Genomic DNA, 22,027 nt, shown 5'->3' with positions numbered 1-22,027 from the left:
CTTCTGAATCTAATTTTCCATCCATATTATTAATAGCTGTTCCATCTTTGATATAGCACCCGAACACTGTTTTGTGATCACTGTTGTGTGTTGTTCCTTTGACATGTTCTTTTTGTTTTTCATGGAGTAGCGAGACCTAATTCCCTTGCAATAGAATACAAACTTTGTTCTGCTTCGTACTTCTTAATCATTTTCATCTTCATTTCTAAATCAATTTTGTTTTGTTTCCTAACACTGCCAGCACTTCCACTTTCTGTTGGTCCCTTTCCCTTCACCATTGTAATAAGTAAATAGGAATAAAGAGAAGTTTCTGAAAATTTGTTTGTTATATAATTGAAGATTTCAGTGAAGGGGAACTCATTTCACCATAATACCATAACATAAAAACCCACAGAATTCCAGTTATCGGGATTATCACAAATGCAATAATATAGAGTTTGCTACCCATTTATATTGCACTAACAGAAAAGCCCAATAAACTGGAAAGTGCAAATTGTTTTTGTTGTTTTATGGTAGTGACCTCCAGAAATATGTTTTAGAAAAATATCACAAAGGTGTTCAAAACTGATTCTAATAATGGAACATATGATAACGATGAAAGTGTAGCACAATTTCCATTATAAAAATGACCTTTTAGAGAGAGATAAATAGCTTAATAATATAGCAAAATTTTCAACTTCCAAGAACTTGGAATGAATTACAAAAAAAAAAAAAAAAAAAATGTTATTGGGTTCAACATTACAATATTTTCACAATGCCTCCATTCATCCCTACAGATGCAAAATACATTCCCATATTTTTTTCAGTTTGCACCGGCCGGCAAAACTTATGTAAAGTCAAATTTGCGTAAGGCGAGTATTACGTAAGTCTGGGAGTTCCTGTATATACAATTAAAAACAAAGAATCAATAACATTGATAACTAGGTAAATATATACAATACAGTAATACCCCGACTTACGCGAACTCGGAGTTACGCGGTTCTTGATTTTTTTCGTTTGGCCGCCCACTATCTTCAAGGTCGTTTTTCATATGTTATCGATATGCGGTGCGACGGCGGAGAATGAGAGCGAAAGATGAACAAAATTCAACTTTGCTGCTTTTATGACACATTTCACCGTAATAACGTAAAAACCAACACAATTCCAGCTATCGGTATAATCGCAACAGCAATTAGATCGAGTTCACTAGCAGAAACGCAACTGGATTTTTATTGTTTTATGGTAGTAACCCCTAGAAATGTGAGGTGTTAATAGTGTATCTCTGCCTTTATGGTGTTGTTTATTCAGTTGCTACACGCGCGCAGCTTTGTTTATGCGTATCAAGCGTGCCTCCTCGTTTTGTAATTGTGCTTTATTCCCTAAAAATGAGTAAAATGCTTAAAAGGTGTGAAAAGGAAGCATCCTGGTGAAGACACTGCAGATTCAGAGAGAAAAAGAAAAGCAATTATCGATAAACAGAGGCGGACTGGGTCAAAAATTCTTACCCGGGAAAATTTATAGTGGCCTCATACTATGGTTTATGGCCAAAATCACACTGGCCCACCGGGGTTTCCCCGGTAGGGCTTATGGCCAGTCCACCTCTGTCGATAGAGAAAAAATATGAAATTGTGAAACGCTTTGAGCGAAATGAAAGACCATGTGATATTGCACGTGCTACAGGCCTAAATGAAGCAACGGCGAAAAGCACATGACAATTGCAAACTTGACAGGTTGAAAATTGAAAAGGGCTCAATTGTAAAGGGCTTAAAAATTTTAGAAAACATAGACTCCAACGAAGAACGCGTTATAGCTACAAAGCAAGGAATAAAAAAATTATTAGCTTGCAACGAAGAAATTCTGCGTGAAAAAAAGAACGCGCTGTGTCGTCAGACGAATTTGTTAGATTTTATGAAGCCATCGACATCGAAATAACTTTTTTACGTAAGTCATTTGTTTTTTTAATACATATTTTGTATTAATATGTATAAAGAACTGCAATTTTATTAATATTTTTCTTCTAAACTAGTCTTTTTGTTAGTCCTTGGTCCCAATTAAGCAAAATTTATATGTATTTATATGCAAAGTTGTACCCCGACTTACGCGAATTCGACTTACGCGATTTTCGTCGGACCCACCTATCGCGTAACTTCGGGGTATTACTGTATATACAAAATGTTATAGAGCAAGGAGCTCTCAATCTCAAGCTTAAATGGAACAATTAAAATAACCACAAAATCTTATCATCGGTTTTTAAAATCCTCCACCACCCAAGTTAAATGGGCTGGTGGTCCCAGGGGCTAATGTCACAAGAGCACAAAATTGAAAGGGCTAACAATCAATTTCTGCTTGGTCAAATTGGGCCGAGCAGAAATCTCCTGCCCACACACCCTAGACTACGTGGAAGTAGGGCCAACTATTTTCAGGTGATATAACTTTGTACAATAAGAGAAAAAATATACAAATCTAGCTAATCCACTTGTCTCGCTTAAGCTCACACTTATTGCACAAACGATCAGCCCTAGATGGCCCCTAGGGCAGAACCCAAGTCATGAACAATGTAATGTTTTATGCTCACACCTACTACTTATTCTACTGAATCAACGTTTAGAAGAGGTTAGCGAAATCCAAGCCAATAGCCTAATTACCCATTTGATTGTAGCCATTTATTGAATAGTATGAATGTAACAATACAAGTATTTGTATTGTTGCAAACCACAATTTTGCACACTGCTATAGCCTTTATTTTCAACAATCTGAAGTCAAATCCAGAACATTGTCAAGAGTATCGAGCAAGCCAACATAACAAAATAAAGATGGAGATAGCAACAAGTGTGCGAGAATGACAAAGACTATTGAGATTGCATAAAAGACAAAAAGAATATCGTGTTGGATTTAGCAGTGCCTTCAACCAGCAATGCCGCTCCATCTAATAATGATGTATCCGAAGTGAGTATTAATTATGTACAACAGAACATTTCTTCAATTGCAGGGCAGATGAGTTAAAATGATCAAGCTCCTTTTCTTTACACCAACTACTATTTACATAATAATGTGCATTATTTATGAAAGGATATTTATGAAAAATGATTTCTGTTCTGTCATTTCCATGTACCAAAATCATGACAAATTGGTTTTACTTCAGTCCGAAATTTAGTAGGTGCTGCTGCTGCCAAATATGTTTTCACACACACACACACAAAAAAAAAAAAAAAAAAACACCCAACCAATTAGACAAAAAAGACACAAATTATATGCTTCCTCACACAGGTAAATATCCAGTTGATCTTTGAATTTATTCAAACAGCCAGCCTCAACTAATTACGAGGGCAAGTTGTTCCAGCTAACAACGGTTTGCTAGCTAAAAGAAAACTTCCTACAATCTAATCTAAACATCAAGTCTTGTAATTTGAATTTATAACTCCTAGTTCTGGAATTCTTTAGAAGAGTGTTCAGTAATAACTGTAAAGTGTCTCCTGAGGTTCCCCCAACTCCATGTCAGGCAATGTGACGAATAAAAAACTCTCTAAAGGTCAGATTTATGTAGGTTATTGAATGCTTGTGTAGTATTAATGTGGAGTTGTGTTGTTCATCCAGCCTCTTAGCCTAGGGGCCTGTGTTTTCACACAAAAACCTCTAGTTTACAGTCCAGTGCCACGAGGAGTCGGGCTGGGCAGTAGGGAGTATAAAAAGCGCTGGTGGGGTGAACCTTGTGGTAGCCAAACGGGAAGTGCCCAGTAATAATAATAATAAAAAAAAAAAGCTGAAGGCGATAGTGGGAAGGGGTTAAAGTGGTAGAGAGAAAGGGGGGCAGTATTAAAGTGCTCACCTAATTAAGAGAGGGGACAGAAGAGGGTCCCACTGGAGTAGAATGCCCATCCTGCACGGGGGGGGGGGGAGACGACAGGTTACCCACCAGGCAAGGGAGGGAGGAAAGAGAACAACCAACCCAGATGGTAGGAACGAAGAATCATAGGGAAAGAGTCCCTATGTTAGTGCTCTATCCCACACTGGCCTAGGGCAAATCCTGTTGGCCAGTGTCAGCGCTAGTCACCACGCTGGCTAACTAGCAATGGCATGGTGTTTCCATGGATAGGCAGGGCCAAATATACTCAAAACATCAAAGGCAGATATTGTTGGGATATCAGAGACATGATGTCACACAGATATAAGGAATGCAGAACTGAAATTTGGAGAATACAACGTCTACAGAAAGGATAGACTGGATAGGAAGGGAGGAGGGGTTATACTATTAGTTAATAAATACATAAAATCCAAGGAAGTGAAGCCAGTGGACATCGCTGGACAGTGCAGTGTCGAGTCAGTTTGGTGTGACATAAGCATTGGGAGATCAAAATTGAGAGTAGGAGTGTGCTATAGGCCTAATGACTCTGATGAGTATAATAAGAAACTGTACAGGGAAATAGAGTGGGCCAGTAAATCAGAGAGTCTTATAATGGGAGATTTTAATTTCCCAGATATTGACTGGAATTTGGGGGCTGGTCACTCACACACTAGCAAGGCTTTTGTGGATTTATTGGATGATTGTTTTCTACATCAGCATGTTCGGGAGGCAACTAGAGGGAGGAATACTCTTGATTTGATTATCAGCAGTGATTCACTGAACCACTAGGTGGCAGTGATCACAGTGTGCTGAAGTGGGATTTACTCAGAGGTAACTACCATTAGGGGTAAAGGGAAGGGTTATTGCTTTCGTAAAGGCAACTACGATGGACTGAGACAGTATTTAAATTCTATACAGTGGGACCAACTGATGATGTTACCAACAGCAAATGCAAAATGGGAAGCAGTCAAAGAACTTATCTTGGAAGCTACTAGGCTTTACATACCAACCAAGAAATATTGTTCAAGGTTTAGGTCTAAATGGATGCCAGATGAACTGATGAGGCATATGGCAGAGAAGAAAGATGACACTTGATCTGTAACCAAGTTACAAAGGAGGTTAGGCAGGCGAAGGCAGATTACGAGAAATCTTTAGCAAGGGATGCAAAGAAAAACAGGAAAGAGTTCTTTACTTATGTAAACTCTAGAAGGAAGGGGATGAATCAGATTGGACCACTTGATATCGATAGGTCAACTGTTGATGATCCTGCTCAGGTAGCTAACAAACTAAATGAATATTTTGCATCGACATTCACGCATGAGGAGTTATTCAGCGAGGGGAAAGCCAGAGGTGTATTCAACTCTAGCAGTAAGCTAGAGAATCTTGTAATAACTGAGAGTAAAGTGGAGGAAAAATTGTTTGAAGATAAACACAAGAAAGGCACCTGGGGTGGATGGGATCTATCCAGTTATATTAAAGGAGGCAGCAGAGGAAGTAGGCAAACCCTTAGCCATAATTATGAGAGCTTCCTTGGACGCAGGGGAGGTACCCACAGACTGGAGATGTGCAAATGTGACACCAATTCACAAAGGAGGATCAAAGGCTGACACAAGTAATTATAGACCTGTGAGTTTAACTTCTGTTCCAGGAAAATTAATGGAGGCACTAGTTAAAGAAGCACTGCAGGATCATTTAGACAAGACTTCAGTTATAGCTCGGACACAGCATGGTTTTGTTAAGGGGAAGTCTTGCCTGACCAATTTGATTGGATACTATGATGCAGTCACAAAGGAACTGGATGCAGGGAATAACTTTGATATTATATACTTGGATCTTAGAAAGGCTTTTGATACTGTTGCACATGGAAGACTGCTGCACAAATTGGAGCAGTGTGACATTGGAGGCAAACTGCTGCTGTGGATAAAGGGGTGGCTGAGGGGGATAAGACAGAGAGTGGTAATCAATGGACACTGCTCGTCGTGGACTAATGTTATTAGTGGAGTCCCTCAGGGCTCAGTGTTGGGTCCATTATTGTTTTCTGTATTCACAAATGATATTGATGATGGTATATCAAGCTTAATGTCGAAGTTTGCAGACGATACAAAGGTAGGCAGGGTTCTTTTTTTTTTTTTTTTTTTTTGATTTGGTAGTTGTTGGCGCGTCGGCTTCTGTGGCCATATTGCACCTCCCAAGGTTTTTGCAGTACTTTGATCCAAGCCCGAGGCGGGAATCGAACCCGCGACCTTTTGGATTGCCGGGCAGGTACTTTACCCACTCGGCTAGCCCGGTCGGCGGCAGGGTTGTCAAGGACACTACTGACACTATGCTGCTGCAACAGGATCTGGAAAGGTTGAGCAGATGGGCTGAGAGGTGGCAAATGAAGTTTAACATTGACAAATGTAAAGTACTACACATTGGAAACAGCAACCCCAGAGCAACGTATCAACTCTTTGGTACTGCACTGACAGTGGTAGAGAATGAAAGGCACCTGGGGGTGGTTGTACAGGCAGATATGAAGTTCTCTGAGCAGTGCAGACGGGCTGCAAGAGTAGCTCATGGTGTATTGTCAATGATATATAGGAATTTTTCTAGCAGGGATAAGGAGGTGATTATTCCCTTGTATAAGGCAATGGTCAGGCCACACCTAGAGTACTGTATACAGGTCTGTAGGCCTCATTTCAAGAAGGATGTAGAGCTGCTGGAACGAGTACAGAGAAGGGCAACAAGATTAGTGAATGGAACAAAGGGGTGCTCTTACGAAGAAAGGCTTAAGTTTTGCAAATTACAGTGTCTGGAGACTAGGCACCAGCGAGGTGATCTGATAGAGGTGTATAAAGCCTTGAATGGTTTGAGCATGCTCAATGCTGATGGGATTCTTCCTCTCGCTCAGAATAATCACCTGAGAGGGCATAAATTCAAATTGAGGAAAGACAGATGTAGGATAGACGTGCAGAAATTTGCCTTTAGCCAGCGGGTGGTTGGTTGGTGGAACAGACTTCCATCCTTTGTCGTGGAAGTTGATAGCCTAAATAAGTTTAAGGCTCAGCTGGACAGGTATTTTGAACGAACAGAGGGGTGAAGTGGAAGTGGTTTTTTTTTTTTTTTGGCTGATGCTGCATAAGCTTGCTTTCTTGCATCAAATGCCTCTACTAATGCTAATACTAATATGGCCATTTGCCCATCATCCATCAGGGGTAGGCAATTTTAACCACTCATAATCCTCATTCGCTCTCATTCTGGTTTTATAAATTTTTTATAAATTCCCTCTGTCACCCCCCCACCCCAACGTCCATCTTCTTTCTCACACTAGGGTGGAATGCAATGGTGTGTAGTGTCTATATTAATTATCTAATAATTAAAATTAAGTGACTATAGCTAAGGGTAAATAAATATTTTAATACTTACATTAATCAATATGTGTTTTGCACCATTTTACACTCACAGACATACTGCTCACCCCAGGCACTTCAACTTATTAATACTTTTCAGTTAAAGTGCAGCCTCGGCTGCAGATCTTGCAAGCCAGGGATGTGCAGTGTGTGTGTGTGTGTGTGTGTGTGTGTGTATTGTTGTTTTTGCTGAGATGGTATTAGTATTTCTAATAAATACATTGTTGACTATAATACATTCTTGCAGCCAATTTCGTTCACTCCTTCACTCACTCCCATTTATCATAACACTCACTCACTCACTCTCTTGCTCCCTTGCTGGGTCTCTCTCTCACCAAAACTAACATTTATTCCATTTTACCACATTCCTATTTCACTCTATCATTCAGTGCCCAGCTCAGTCACTGTCTTTCATTCTACATTGCATTCCCTTGCTGCTAGCTTACTAATATTTTTCGATTAAGTTGCTTCTCTGGGTGCTTGTACATCTCCCTCCCTTACATATTTGTTTGGTGTGAGCCCCCACTAGGGGCAGGGTAAACCTGGATATATAGGGAACTGATACAGCTACTCTGTCAGTTTAAAATGTCATCATCTGGACGTGATGAGAAACATGGGCACTTTGGCCATGGATTGTTGTTTTGCTGTTGGGGCTGTAAGGCTCGTCTCTGGATGTTTCTACGCATTTCAAATACTTTTTGTTGAAGCTTGTGAAAGCATTATAATTATTATCTTCTATTATAAATAACTGTTCTATCAGTCATTCTTTTCACTTCATCGTTGCATTTAGTGTGTGGATGTGGGAGGAAGTTACTTTGAATAAACCAAAGTTAGCTTACTCATACATGGGATCATTATTTTTTTCCAGCATCAGTCTCATTTTCTAATTGCTGCACTGTGTATTTGGGTTAAGATTTAACCAAAAATACTGTAAGTATGTTGGAAGTACGGTCAAGCTCTTAGTGATTGAAGAAGTCAATTTGTAATCAGGGCTAGCTTAAGGCATGATCAAGCGGTTCCTGCAAAAAGGGCACCAAAATTTAGGGGTGCAAAATTCCCCGAAAATTCACTGATTTGCTGTAAATTTGGAGTCAGAGAGGGCGCATCAAAAAATCTCTCACAGGGCGCTGATAGACAAGGGGCCAGTTCTGTTTGTACTGTATTTGCTGCAGGGATTAAGGTAAGTAAATTTATAACAAACATATATTACTGCATCATCATGGGGACACATAAAGGGAATTAGTATGGCTAAGAATAGAGGGCTAGAAAGGACTCCAACCTTGTAGTACTCCTGCAGTGATTTTCTGGTATAAGGAGAATTCTCGGTTGCAAGGTGGACACTTCTATTCAGTGATAATGAAGTGAGAAGATCTATTACAGAAAATCATTTGATTATTTCAATTATAATCATATCATTCAATTATATCACTTGAATGATATAATCGGATGATTAGTTAGTAACTACTAATTGAAATCTCTCAATTAGTAACAGAAAGATTTCGATAATCATTCAATTATTGAAATCTCTTGATTACTAATCATTCAATTATGCCAATCACTATTCATAACAGTATCATATCTAATGCATGATATGAAGGCCAAAAGTTGGTCTCTGTCACTAGAGAATTAGTGTCATCAAGACAGAAACTGAATACAGAAATGCATATAGTTTTCAAAGTGAGTTGCTATGAAATGTAATCGCATTGTGCAGCAGATCACTACAAAATTACTGTTTTACATTATAAACAGACAACACTGTTCTCAAAGGAGAAATATAATGTGTTTTATTCATAATGCATGTCTTTTTACTCAGAGAGCAGTTTTGCTGCCACCGTATAGGTTAATAAGCAGGCAAATCATTATGTGGGATATGACTGCCAGTAATAATATAGTTGTGAAAGATGACCTTAAAGGCCCTCTTTCACTAGGATACTACAGTATTAAGACAGAAATGAATGCAGAAATGCATACAATTTTCACATTATATCAATATAACCCCATAACCTTTAAAACTTAGTTTCCTCTCAAAGGAAAGATATAATGAAACAGTACTTTCTATACAAAAATTATGTTAATCAAGTGGTGTAAATATTTTTAAACCAAATTTACTATAATAGAATTCACTTAATAAAAATTGAAAAATCTTGAGCATACACTGGAAAAACACACAATGCTAAACAAAGAATCAATGAAATTTAAAACTCTTACCTCCATGAGAACATAAAAAATCTGTATTGGTGATAGGTCCTGGCTCAGAAAAGGTATTGAATTTGTTCACCCACTGCTTTGAAATGTAGAAATGTAGGAGGCCAGGCTAAGAGTGGGGGGGAAGAAAAGAAAAAGAAAGGAAATATATATCTATGGTGAACAAAGTTATTCTGATGCTATCAATAGGAGGGTTAGAGAAAAATTAACACATTTAAACATCTTCTAAATGAAAAGCTGATGCAAATTAGTGATATATTGCTCCAAAAATGGGATTTCTTACCATGAATACACATTATGACCTGTACATGCATAAAAGTCTGCTATATCAAGGATAAAAGATACCTTTTACATATCTGCCACTTTTTAGAAATCTGAATCCATAAAACTCTATGAATTTCACAAATTTATTTTTGACTAAAATGCAACAGAATGGTATTCTGGAACATTTCATCCAAATTAACAACAATAATAATAAGTAATTAGTGCATATCACATTTTATTTATACATACATACATAAAGCATTGAAGCCTATTTGTAATGTACTGGTTGTCTGAAAAGGACTATTAATAACCTGCCACTCTTTAATGCTATTCAGCCTGATAGTGTTGGTCAAGACATCAAAGGCGGATATTGTTGGGATAGCAGAGATGTGGTGTCACACAGATATAAGGAATGCAGAACTGGAATATGGGGAGTACAATGTGTACAGAAAGGATAGACAGGATACAAAGGGAGGAGGTGTTATGCTGTTAATTAAGAAAAAGTTTGAGGATGAGGGTAGCCTGTGCGGACGTACATTTTTGCCACTCCTGGAACAGAGAAGTTTTTTCTGATTTATTTTCTGTTTTATTAGCTTAAATTGGCATATTAACTTATTTTCTAGAGTAGCTTTATATTCCTATTTACGATACTTAGATTAAAGTAACTTAGATAGAGATTTTGTAGGCATTACTTAGTATCGGAAAGGGTATCAAATCCATGTGTTTACCGTTCGTAAATTGCCGCCGTTGTTACGCGATACAAAATATCTCGAAATAGATAGCATAAGCTTAATATAGTATAGTATAGTACATAATATTGTCAATTAATCAGATAATTAATCTTGTTGAACTTCATTGTCAATTAAATTGTACTTTTAACTATACATATAACGACTTGGGTTACGTAACATAAATAATTAGTAAAAAATAAATAATTAATACTTAACTTGATATGGAAGTTATATAAAGGGATTTCGTAGATAACACTCGATACTGAAACATAAATATAGCGTTATAACTGTGTTGGGATATAAGTTTAGGGTTTTAATTTTGTACTGAAATTGAAATTTTATTGAAATTAAATCGAAATCATGACTCAGACCAGAGCAGCAAAGCAAACGGCTCAAGCAAATGGGAGTGCTGTGGCTCAGGGGAGAACTGAGGGGGGCAGTTGATCTCAGAATCACAGCCTATTAAAATGCACTACTTGCTTGATGTTTGTGGAGCAGTCGGGTATGGGACATGATACTGCCATGGGGGATGTCTTTGTGTGCGCGCGATGCAAGGAGTGTAAGGAAATCAGGCGACAACTCAGCGTTGTTATGGGCTTAATATGAGAGCTTGAAGGACAGGGTGGATGCCTTCGAAGGATTAAAAGTGAGGGGCCCATCAAGCTCTCAGCTGCCCACACCAATGCCAGTGCTTGCACTTGGTCATCACGCAACAGAGCGGCAGCCCCCAAGGCAGAATGCGCTGGTCCCAAAGGAACTAGTAGTTGTTTGTGACTATATTGTCAGGGAAACAGGTAACATGTTTTGTAAAAAGGATAGGTGGAACAGGACCAGGGTATGTCTGCCAGAGGCAAAGGTTGATGACGTTGTAGAGCGAATATCATCTTTTAAGGGCACAAAAGGTGATATAGTAGTACATGTTGGCACTAATGATATTAAGAGTAGGAGACCGGCAGAATTACTTAACAAGTACAGGTCACTGTTGAAAAAAGGCCATGAATTAGGGTTGAATTTGAAAGTGTCTGCAATTCTGCCCAGACACGATAGGAGGGAGTATATGATGAGAGCCTTGTCGATCAATTCGGCCCTGGAAAGATTGTGCAAGGCTCAAGGGGTAGAATTTTTTTCAGCCTGGTCTGTACTTGTTAACAGGAGAGACTGCTTCTACAGGGATGGGATATACTTAAATAGAAAGGGTGCAGAATGTTTGCTGATGCTATCGAGGCAGTGTTAGGTGGGTCGGAAAACTGCTAGATTGGGGGGGATACAAGGACTAATAGATTAACAGTAGCCACTGGCAGGGGTGAAAGTGATTCTTGCACTGCTTCTATTAGAATGAGCCACAGCCTGGAAAATAAGATGCAGGATATTTCAGAGACTGTTGGGAATCATTGGGGTACAAATAAACACATGGGTTGTGTTAGGGTAGCTAAGAAAAAGAACAGGTGCACGTATACTTGCGTGTACACCAATGCTAGGAGTTTAGTAAATAAATTTGATGAATTTGAGGTACTGCTCGAAACATCAAAGGCCGATATTGTGGGGATTTCAGAGATGTGGTGTTACACAGATATAAGGAATGCAGAACTGGAATTTGAGGAGTACAATGTCTACACAAAGGATAGAGAGGTTAGGAAGGGAGGAGGGGTTATGCTATTAGTTAAGAAATACATAAAATCCAAGGAAGTGAAGCCAGTGGACATCGCTGGACAGTGCAGTGTCGAGTCAGTTTGGTGTGACATAAGCATTGGGAAATAAAAATTGAGAGTAGGAGTGTGCTACAGGCCTAATGACTCTTGTGAGTATAATAAGAAAATGTACAGGGAAATAGAGTGGGCCAGTAAATCAGAGAGTCATAATGGGGGATTTTAATTTCCCAGATATTGACTGGAATTTGGGGGCTGGTCACTCACACACTAGCAAGGCTTTTGTGGATTTATTGGATGATTGTTTTCTACATCAGCATGTTCGGGAGGCAACTAGAGGGAGTAATACTCTTGATTTGATTATCATTAGTGATTCTTCATGCATTAAGAATCTGCAGGTAAATGAACCACTAGGTGGCAGTGATCACAGTGTGCGGAAGTGGGATTTACTCAAAGAGGTAACTACCATTAGGGGTAAAGGGAAGGGTTATTGCTTTCGTTTTTGATCTGTTGACAGATCAACTTTTGATCTGTTTGACAGATCAACTTTTGACAAGTTGATCTGTAACCAAGTTACAAAGGAGGTTAGGCAGGCTAAGGCAGAATACGAGAAATCTTTGGCAAGGGATGCAAAGAAAAACAGCAAAGAGTTCTTTACTTATGTAAACTCAAGAAGGAAGGGGATGAATCAGATTGGTCCACTTGATATCGATGAGTCAACTGTTGATGATCCTGCTCAGGTAGCTAAAAAACTAAATGAATATTTTTCATCGATATTCACACATGAGGAGTTATTCAGTGAGGGGAATGCCAGAGGTGTATTCAACTCTGGCAGTAAGCTAGAGAATCTTGTAATAACTGAGAGTAAAGTGGAGGAGAAATTGTTGAAGATGAATACAAGAAAGGCACCTGGGATGGATGGGATCTATCCAGTTATATTAAAGGAGGCAGCAAAGAAAGTAAGCAAACCCTTAGCCATAATTATGAGAGCTTCCTTGGACTTGAGGGGGAGCAGACAGAGAGTGGTAATCAATGGACACTGCTCATCGTGGACTAATGTTATTAGTGGAGTCCCTCAGGGTTCAGTATTGGGTCCATTATTGTTTTCTGTATTTTTAAATGATATTGATGATGGTATATCAAGCTTAATGTCCAAGTTTGCAGATGATACAAAGGTTGGCAGGGTTGTCAAGGACACTACTGACTCTATGCTACTGCAACAGGATCTGGAAAGGTTGAGCAGATGGGCTGAGAGGTGGCAAATGAAGTTTAACATTGACAAATGTAAAGTACTACATATGGGAAACAGCAACCCCAGAGCAACGTATCAACTCTGTGGTACTACACTGACAGTGGTAGAGAATGAAAGGGACCTGGGGGTGGTTGTGCAGGCAGATATGAAGTTTTCTGAGCAGTGCAGACGGGATGCAAGAGTAGCTCATGGTGTATTGTCGATGATATATAGGAATTTTTCTAGCAGGGATAAGAAGGTGATTATTTCCTTGTATAAGGCAATGGTCAGGCCACACCTAGAGTACTGTATACAGGTCTGGAGGCCTCATTTCAAGAAGGATGTAGAGATGCTGGAAAGAGTATAGGGAAGGGCAACAAGATTAGTGAATGGAACAAAGGGGTGCTCTTACGAAGAAAGGCTTAAGTTTTGCAAATTACAGTGTCTGGAGACTAGGCACCAGCGAGGTGATCCAATAGAGGTGTATAAAACTTTGAATGGTTAAAGCATGCTCAATGCTGATGGGATTCTTCCTCTTGCTCAGAATAATCATCTGAGAGGGCATAAATTCAAATTGAGGAAGAACAGATGTAGGATAGACATGAGGAAATTTGCCTTTAGCCAGCGGGTGGTTGGTTGGTGGAACAGATTTCCATCCCTTGTCGTGGAAGTCGATAGCCTAAATAAGTTTATGGCTCAGCTGGACAGATATTTCGAACGAACAGAGGGGTGAAGGGGAAGTGGTTATTTTTATTTTATTTTTATTTTTTTATTTTAATTTTTTTTTTGGCTGATGCTGCATAAGCTTGCTTTCTTGCATCAAATGCCTCTACTAATGCTAATGCTACAAACATAAAATCAAAAGAAGTGAACCCAGTTGATATAGACGAACAGTGCATCGTTGAGTCAGATTGGTGTGACATAAGCACTGCGAAAGCAAAAAGAGTAGGAGTGTGTTAATGACTCTAATGAGTACAATGAACAATTGTACAGAGAAATAGAGTGGGCTAGTAAATCGGAATGTCTTATAATGGGGGATTTTAACTTCCCAGATATTGATTGGAACTTGTGGGTTGGTCACTCACACACTAGTCAAACTTTTGTGGATTTATTGGATGATTGTTTTCTGCAACAGCCTGTTCGAGGGGCAACCAGAGAGAGTAATACTCTTGAACTGGCTATCAGCAGTGATCATTCGTGTATTAAGAATTTGCAGATAAAGGAAACACTAGGTAGCAGTGATCACAGTGTACTGATGTGGGATTTACTTAAAGATTTAATTACCATCAGGGGTAAAGAAAAGGGTTTTTGCTTCTGTAAAGGTGAGTACAGTGCTCTCAGAAAGTTTTTAAATTCTGTACAGTGGGATCAACTGACGATGTTACCAACAGTAAATTCTAAGTGGGAAGCATTCAAGGAATTAATCGTGGATGCTACTAAAAGTTTCATACCTATTAAGAAATATTGTCCAAGGTTTAGGCCTAAATGGTTATCAAATGAACTAATGAGACTCGTAACAGAATAGAAAAATGCATGGGATGCATATAAATTATCAAGTGACTCAGAAGCCCATGTAATCTAGCTAGTCTGTAATCAGGTCACAAAGGAGGTTAGGCAGGCGAAGGCAGATTACGAGAAATCCTTGGCAAAAGATGCTAAGAAAAACAGCAAGGATTTCTTTACTTATATAAATTCTAAAAGGAAGGGAATGAATCTGATTGGTCCACTTAACATCGATGGTTTGACTGTTGATGATCCTGCTCAGATAGCAAACAAACTGAATGAGTATTTTGCATCTACATTCACACATGAGGAATTATTAAGGTTTGAAAATGGCAGAAGGTTATCAAATTGCAGCAGGATACTTCATGATTTTGTAATAACTGAGAGCAAAGTGGAGGAGAAATTGTCGAAGTTAAACATAAGAAAAGCACCTGGGGTGGATGGGATCTACCCAGTTATATTAAAGAAGGCAGCAAAGCAACTAAGCAAACCCTTAGCCATACTTATGAGAGCATCCTTGGACTCAGGGGAGGTTCCCACGGATTGGAGATGTGCAAATGTATCGGCAATTCACAAAGGGGGATAAAAGGGTGATACGAGTAATTACGGAGCAGTTAGTTTAACTTCTGTTCCGGGTAAAATGATGGAGTCACTCGTTAAAGATACATTGCAGGTTCATCTAGACAAGACTGCAGCAATAATTCAGACACAGATGGGTTTGTTCAAGGGAAAGCCTTGTCTGACAAATTCGATAGGATATTATGATGTGGTTACAAAGGAACTGGATGCAAAAAATAATTTTGATATCATATATTTGGATTTCAGGAAAGCTTTTGACACTGTTGCACATGGAAGACTATTGCACAAATTGGAGCAGAATGGTATTAAGGGTAAGTTGCTACAATGGATAAAAGGATGGTCAAGTGGGAGAAGCAGAGGGTGGTAATCAATGGGTGTTGCTCTTCGTGGACTAATGTTATTAGTGGAGTCCCACAGGGGTGTCGGTGTTATGTCCACTGTTGTTTTGTCATATTTATCAATGATATTGATGAAGGTATAACAGGCTTAATGTCGAAGTTTGCAGATGATACAAAGGTTGGCAGGGTTGTTAATGACAGCAATGGCAGTGTGCTACTGCAACAGGATCTAGATAATTTTGGGCAAATGGGCTAAGAAGTGGCAACTGAAGTTTAACCTTTACAAATGCAAAGTACTGCATATGGGTAGAAGTAACCCCAGATAAACGTACCGTGTGGTACTACACTTAAGGTGGTAGAAAATGAAAAAGACCTGGGAGTAATTGTGCAGTCAGATATGAAGTTTTCTGAGCAATGCAGACAGGCTGCCAGGGCAGGTCATGGGGTTTTGTCAATGATATATAGGAATTTTGCTAGCAGGGAAAAGGAGGTGATTGTCCCTCTGTATAAGGCAATGGTCAGGCCACGCCTTGAGTATTGCATATAGGTCTGGAGATCTCATTTTAGGAAGGATGTAGATTTGCTTGAGCGTGTACAGAGAAGGGCAACATGATTGGTGAGGGGAATGAAGGGATGCTCTTACCAAGAGAGGCTTAAGTTCTGCGAATTGCAGTGGCTGGAGACTAGTCACCTGCGCGTTGATCTGATTGTGGTGTATAAGGCCTTGAATGGGTTGAGCACGCTGAATTCTGATGGGATCCTTCCACTTGTTCAGATTACGAACCTAAGGGGGCATAAATTCAAATTACGAAAAGACAGATGTAGAATAGATGTGCGGAAATTTGCCTTTAGCAAACGGGTGGTTAATTGCTGGAACAAACTTGCATCTGTCGTTGTGGAAGTTGATAGGTTGAATATTTTTTGGTTGATGCTGCATAAGCTCATACACTTGCTTTCTTGCATCACATGCCACTACTTACTACCCCCCAATACAGCTTGTTAATGTTGACATTTTAGAAGTAGCCTCTTTATTTACTATATGTTTCAAATGAAAATTTTTTTTTCCATCAATGGAGTAAGTGATTACTCCCTTTTTTCCATTCCTGAATGTCCCTAACACAAATCTATTGTATTGTAACTTATAGCCATAATCCTCCTCATTGCTAAAATTGTTTGAAATATCCATCCTGGCTCTTCTAACTCCACAAATTCTATTTCCTCCTCCTCCTCCTCCTCCTCCTTGTATTCACTATGGAAAAAAGGATATCTCTACCCTGATTAACTGTTGATGATTCTGCTAACAAATTGAATAGGTATTGTCCATCTAGATTCATAAATGAGGAATTCTTTAGGGAGGTGGATGCCAGAAGTTTATCAAACTCTAACAGGGAGCTAAGTGAATTTGTGAGAACTGAGAGGAAACTGGAAGAGAAATTGTTGAAGTTAAACATAAGAAAGTCACCTAGAGCAGATAAGACTATTCAGCTATATTAAGGGAGGCAGCAAAGGAGGTAAGCCATAATTATGAGACTATCTTTTGATTTAGGAGAGGTCCCCATGGAGTGGAGATGTGCAAATATATTTTCAATTCACAAATGGGGATCAAAAGGTGGCATGGGTAATTATAGACGTGTTAGTTTAATCTGATCAAGGGAAAATAATAGAGAAATGTAGGTGACCATACAGAAAAAAAATATATATATAAAAAATTATACATATCTAGGATGACCAAAGTTATTCTGACGCTTTCCATAAGGGATTGGAGAAAGAAGGTTGAAAGTCTCTGGTTAAAGAAGTAATGCAAGACCATCTATACAGGAATTCAATTACACTACAGTCATAGCATGGATTTGTTCAAGTGTGATCTTGTGTGACCAATCAATCTCATTGGATACTATGATAGCAGTAGCAATATCATATACAGTGGAACTCTCTCTATTACGAACTTCTATTTAACGAATTTCTCTATATTACGAATTTTTTCGCAAAACATTGCACCTTGAAACGAAATTACATGTAAAATTTACCCCATATAACGAAGTGTTAGTCTCTCTATAACGAATTTTTAGAAAAATTAGTAAAGGCATTTTTGAAGATTTTCAACCATTTACTGCTAAACAGCCGCTCAAATATACTGCCTCCTTCCCTCCGAAATTTTGCATTAGCATCTGGAATTAAATAATCATCCTTTTAGTGAACACTTGTGGCCATTGACGCCCGTATGAGGGTCTTTGTTTCATTTTTGTTACAGTTTTAAACAAAATGGGTTTTCTTAAAAGGGTTGTAAACTTTACAATAAATAGGGTAGATTTGTAAATTGATGTTGGCTCAGGGGAAAATGAAGTTCGCTGCGGTTTTTTTTTTTTTTTTTTTTTTTTTTTTGGTAGTTGTTGGCCCATCGGCTTCTGTGGCCATAGTGTACCTCCCAAGGTTTTTGCAGTACTTTGATCCAAGCCCGAGGCGGGATTCGAACCCGCGACCTTTGGGTTGCCAGGAAGGCACCTTACCCACCTGGCTAGCCTGGTCGGCTTCGCTGCGGTAAACCTTTAGCATGTTGCCGCGGCAATACATAGAATGCTACCACAGTCGGTTTTTAGTAATGCCTATTGAGCAACATTCGCTTCTCACCTCAACTGTACCACGTGACCATCATGTCAATCATTATATGATATGTCCGTTCTCGTCTAACTGGACTCCCAGTAGATGGTTTCGTGAATTTTTTTTTTTTTATTTCGTTCGTCATCAATCACATAGGCTATATGCTCTTGTATTTTTTTTTTTCTGAAAAGTAACATACAGCATACGTTAATCATAAATTTTCTTTTGTTTATATACGAATGAAAGCAGAATAAAAGAAATTCACAGTCGTATATTTCTTCAAAGTGAGTGATACCGTTGAATTGGCAAGCGAATTGTCATTGAGTAGGCGGTATAGTACTAACAATTCACTATATGGCCAGCGCAGTGAAGTTTGCGGTGTATGTATCGGCAAGAGCTGCAGTCCAGTAATTTTTACAATTGCAAAAACAATGTCAAAGAGAACGTGTTTAAGTATTAATGATAAAGCAAAGATTGTTATGATATTGACCGTGAAGGGGGGGGGGGCACATCTGGTGAGTATGGGCTTAGCACATCCAGGGTCCTGAGCTGGATATCATCATTCTTCTCTTTCTTGGTGATTCCCTTCTACTTCTCTCTCTCTCTCTCTCTGAGGGTAACTTGGGAATTTTTTTTTTTTTTTCTTGGTGCAGCATAAGTCTCAGGCTTCCTTGCACCATATGGGTATTAATAATAATAATAATAATAAAAAAAAGATGTTGCAGAGAAATATGGCATATCTGCAAGCAGTTTATCTACGATTATCAATCAAGAATCAATTTTAAATGCAACTGAAGGAGGAGCAGACAAGAAGCGAATTAAGTTGTGTATATACGAAGATGTTGATAAAGCTGTTCTAAAATGGGTGAAAATGATACGTGAAAAGAATATCCCAATATCGGGCCTAATAATTAAGCAACAAGCTCTGAAATTTGCACAGTCCCTTGGACATACAGAATTTAATGCGAGCACTGGGTGGCTAGATAAATTTAAGAAACGCCACAGAATTGTTGAAAAGGTTATTTGTGGAGAAAGTGTTAATGTAAGCGAAGAAGATTGCAACAGTTGGAGGAACAATACCTTTAAGAAGATTTGGGAAGAATATGAACCTAAGGATGTTTTTAATGCTGACGAAATGGGTTTATTCTTTAAATGTTTACCGAATAGAACACTTGCTTTTAAGGATGATAAATGTTTTGGCGGAAAACAAAGCAAAGAAAGAATCACTGTGCTAGTTGGAGCAAATATGATAGGAAGTGAAAAATTAAGACTTTTATTCATCGGAATATCAAAAAACCCAAGATGTTTTAGCGGCACAAAGGTGTTGACTACACCTTTTAATAAAAAAAGCATGGATGACAAATGATATTTCTGAAGAATGGATATTAAAACTAAACAAGCGTATAACAAAAGAGAAAAGGAAAATTGTGTTGGTAACTAACAACTGTCCGGCACATCCTGCCAATATTTCTGCCAAACTTAAAAGTGTGAAGTTGTTTTTACCACCAAACGTAACGTGAAAACTCCAGCCAATGGACCAAGGCATTATTAAAAATTTTAAATTTCATTATCGAAAGAAAGAGAATAATAATGAAGATTGTCAATGCGTTATCAGAAAATAGAAACTTGGAGCTTACAATTAACCTTAGAGATTGCATCTCTGAAATGGCAAAAGTTGGGACAAACAATGTCACTGAATACACTATTCAAAATTGTTTTTCGAAAGCAGGATTTGCATTGAATACAGAATTCGAATAACAACTGGACTAACAAGATGAACTACCCTTTTCACAACTGAAAAACTTTTGGATATTATTAGAATCGTCTGGAAACATCAAAAATGAAATAACACTGGATAGTTATGTTTATGTAGATCACAGCAGAACATTCAAATGAAGATGAAATACTGCTGAACAGTGTTAGACGCGACCATGATCACGAAGAAATGAACGATGACGCATCAGAACAACCCGTAGAAAAGCCAACTTGCGAAGAAATGATTAACGCTTTTAAAGCAGTTTGTATGGGTCTACAGTTTTGTAAAAATGTTCCTGATAATGTTTTTAATGCTCTGAACAAATGTGAGGTTTTCTTTGAGAATCAGACAATTTTTTAATTGTACTGTGCAAATGAAAATTACAGATTTTTTAAATTAATTTGTGATACTGGCAAAAATTGTATAAATGTAATTTAAATAAGTATGTTTTTGAAATAAAATACATTAAAAATGAATGTAGATTCGTTTTCCTTTTCTAATTAGATAACAATTTCTAATAAAAAAGATATTCTCTGTATAACGAAATTTCTATATACTATGATTTTTACTATGATACTATACTATCATATACTATGATACTAAGCAGTCATCACTGATTGGGCGCATAGATTTTGGGACCACAAGTGGCTCTAGAGCCTACGAATTAGTTCTATTGAAAATAATATAAATAGAGACAGGGGCACACGCATTCATCCCCTCTTTGAGGTGGTAATCCTTGGAGGGGATGAACGTTTTCACCTGGAACACTCCTGAGCCGCTTCCGGCTCCAACATGTACGGGACAGTACACGTTTGCATGAGACACACTGTGAACCTGCTGGTATTTAATGAGGCACCGCAGAATAGAAGTGCACTGTTGAGGAAGAAGGCAGAAGTCTTTGAAAGCTTCAGTTATTTTAGCACTTTTAACCTAGTATATTTTATTGTATTTTAATTCAGTATTTTATTATCATTTTATTTGTACATTCACTGTAAATTACATTTGTTTTATCCTATCTTAATTCAGTATTTTATTATCAGTAACATTTTATTTGTATAATCGCACTTATTTTGTTTTGTTTGATCTACTGTAAATTTATTGTAAATTTAAATATAAAGCTTTTTAAGATTTTGGTTTTCGTTTTTACTTCAATGGTTGGTGAGAAACGCTAAAATTCATAGTATGAATATACCCAACCCCAGACGCCTATTTGAAGAAATTTCTATATAACGAATTTTTTCGCCAGATTTATCGAATTCGTTATAGGGAAGTTCGACTGTATTTGGATTTCAGGAAAGCTTTTGATACTGTTGCACACAAAAGACTGTATAAATTGGAGCAATGTGGCATTAAGGGCAAATTACTGCTTTGGATAATGGGATGGTCACTGCTCTTCACAGACAAATTTTATTAGTGGAGTCCTCCAGAGTTCAGTGCTGGACCTATATATATATAAAGTGATATATATTTTTTTTTTTTATGAAAATCCCAAACACGAAAGGTATCAAAACCTATAGTACTTAGTACCGTGCATGGGTTGAAGGAGAAGTATGGGGGGGGGGGGATGCCGGAAACTTTGCTCTAAAGACTAAACATGGGTTTCACCGCTTCAAGCCTCCAATAAGCAAAGTGGTGGTATTTCACCGGCTGATGAAAGTCATAGAAAGAAGAAATATAAAAAAGGGTAAATTTCTTATCTTTCTTTCTATTGAATAGAAAGAAAATAAGATATAAGTAATAGAGAAATTTACTGTTTTCTTTGTTCTTCTCTTCTTCGCTCTATTACTTATACATCTTTAGCCCTTTTTTATATAATTTTCTTTCTATTATTTATGGCACTTATATTCATTATAAGTGTCATTGGGTACTTTCAGTTTGTCAGTGGCCTTTGTCTATAAATGTCCCTTTCTTTTTTCATTTTCACTTTCTTCTTTTTCCTTTTATATAACAGAGCAGAATAGAAGAAA

At 38.1% G+C, this 22,027-nt stretch overlaps 1 protein-coding gene across 1 annotated transcript in view; it reads right to left on the bottom strand.

Annotated features, from left to right (window-relative positions):
- LOC150087340 (ubiquitin carboxyl-terminal hydrolase 20-like) overlaps positions 1-22,027 on the bottom strand; it is a 561,531-nt gene that overhangs the window by 148,440 nt on the left and 391,064 nt on the right. Inside the window, exon 15 of the mRNA XM_090372003.1 lies at positions 9,418-9,523. Within this exon, the coding sequence (XP_090228129.1) occupies positions 9,418-9,523 (106 nt within the window). The remainder of the gene's footprint in view (positions 1-9,417; positions 9,524-22,027) is intronic.

The sequence above is a fragment of the Mastigoproctus giganteus genome, chromosome 4 (genome assembly GCF_048544385.1).
Source record: "Mastigoproctus giganteus isolate SK-2022 chromosome 4, ASM4854438v1, whole genome shotgun sequence".
Lineage (NCBI taxonomy): Eukaryota > Metazoa > Arthropoda > Arachnida > Uropygi > Thelyphonidae > Mastigoproctus > Mastigoproctus giganteus.
Note: the sequence above shows the minus strand (reverse complement) of the source record. Positions and strands in the feature narration are given on the sequence as shown.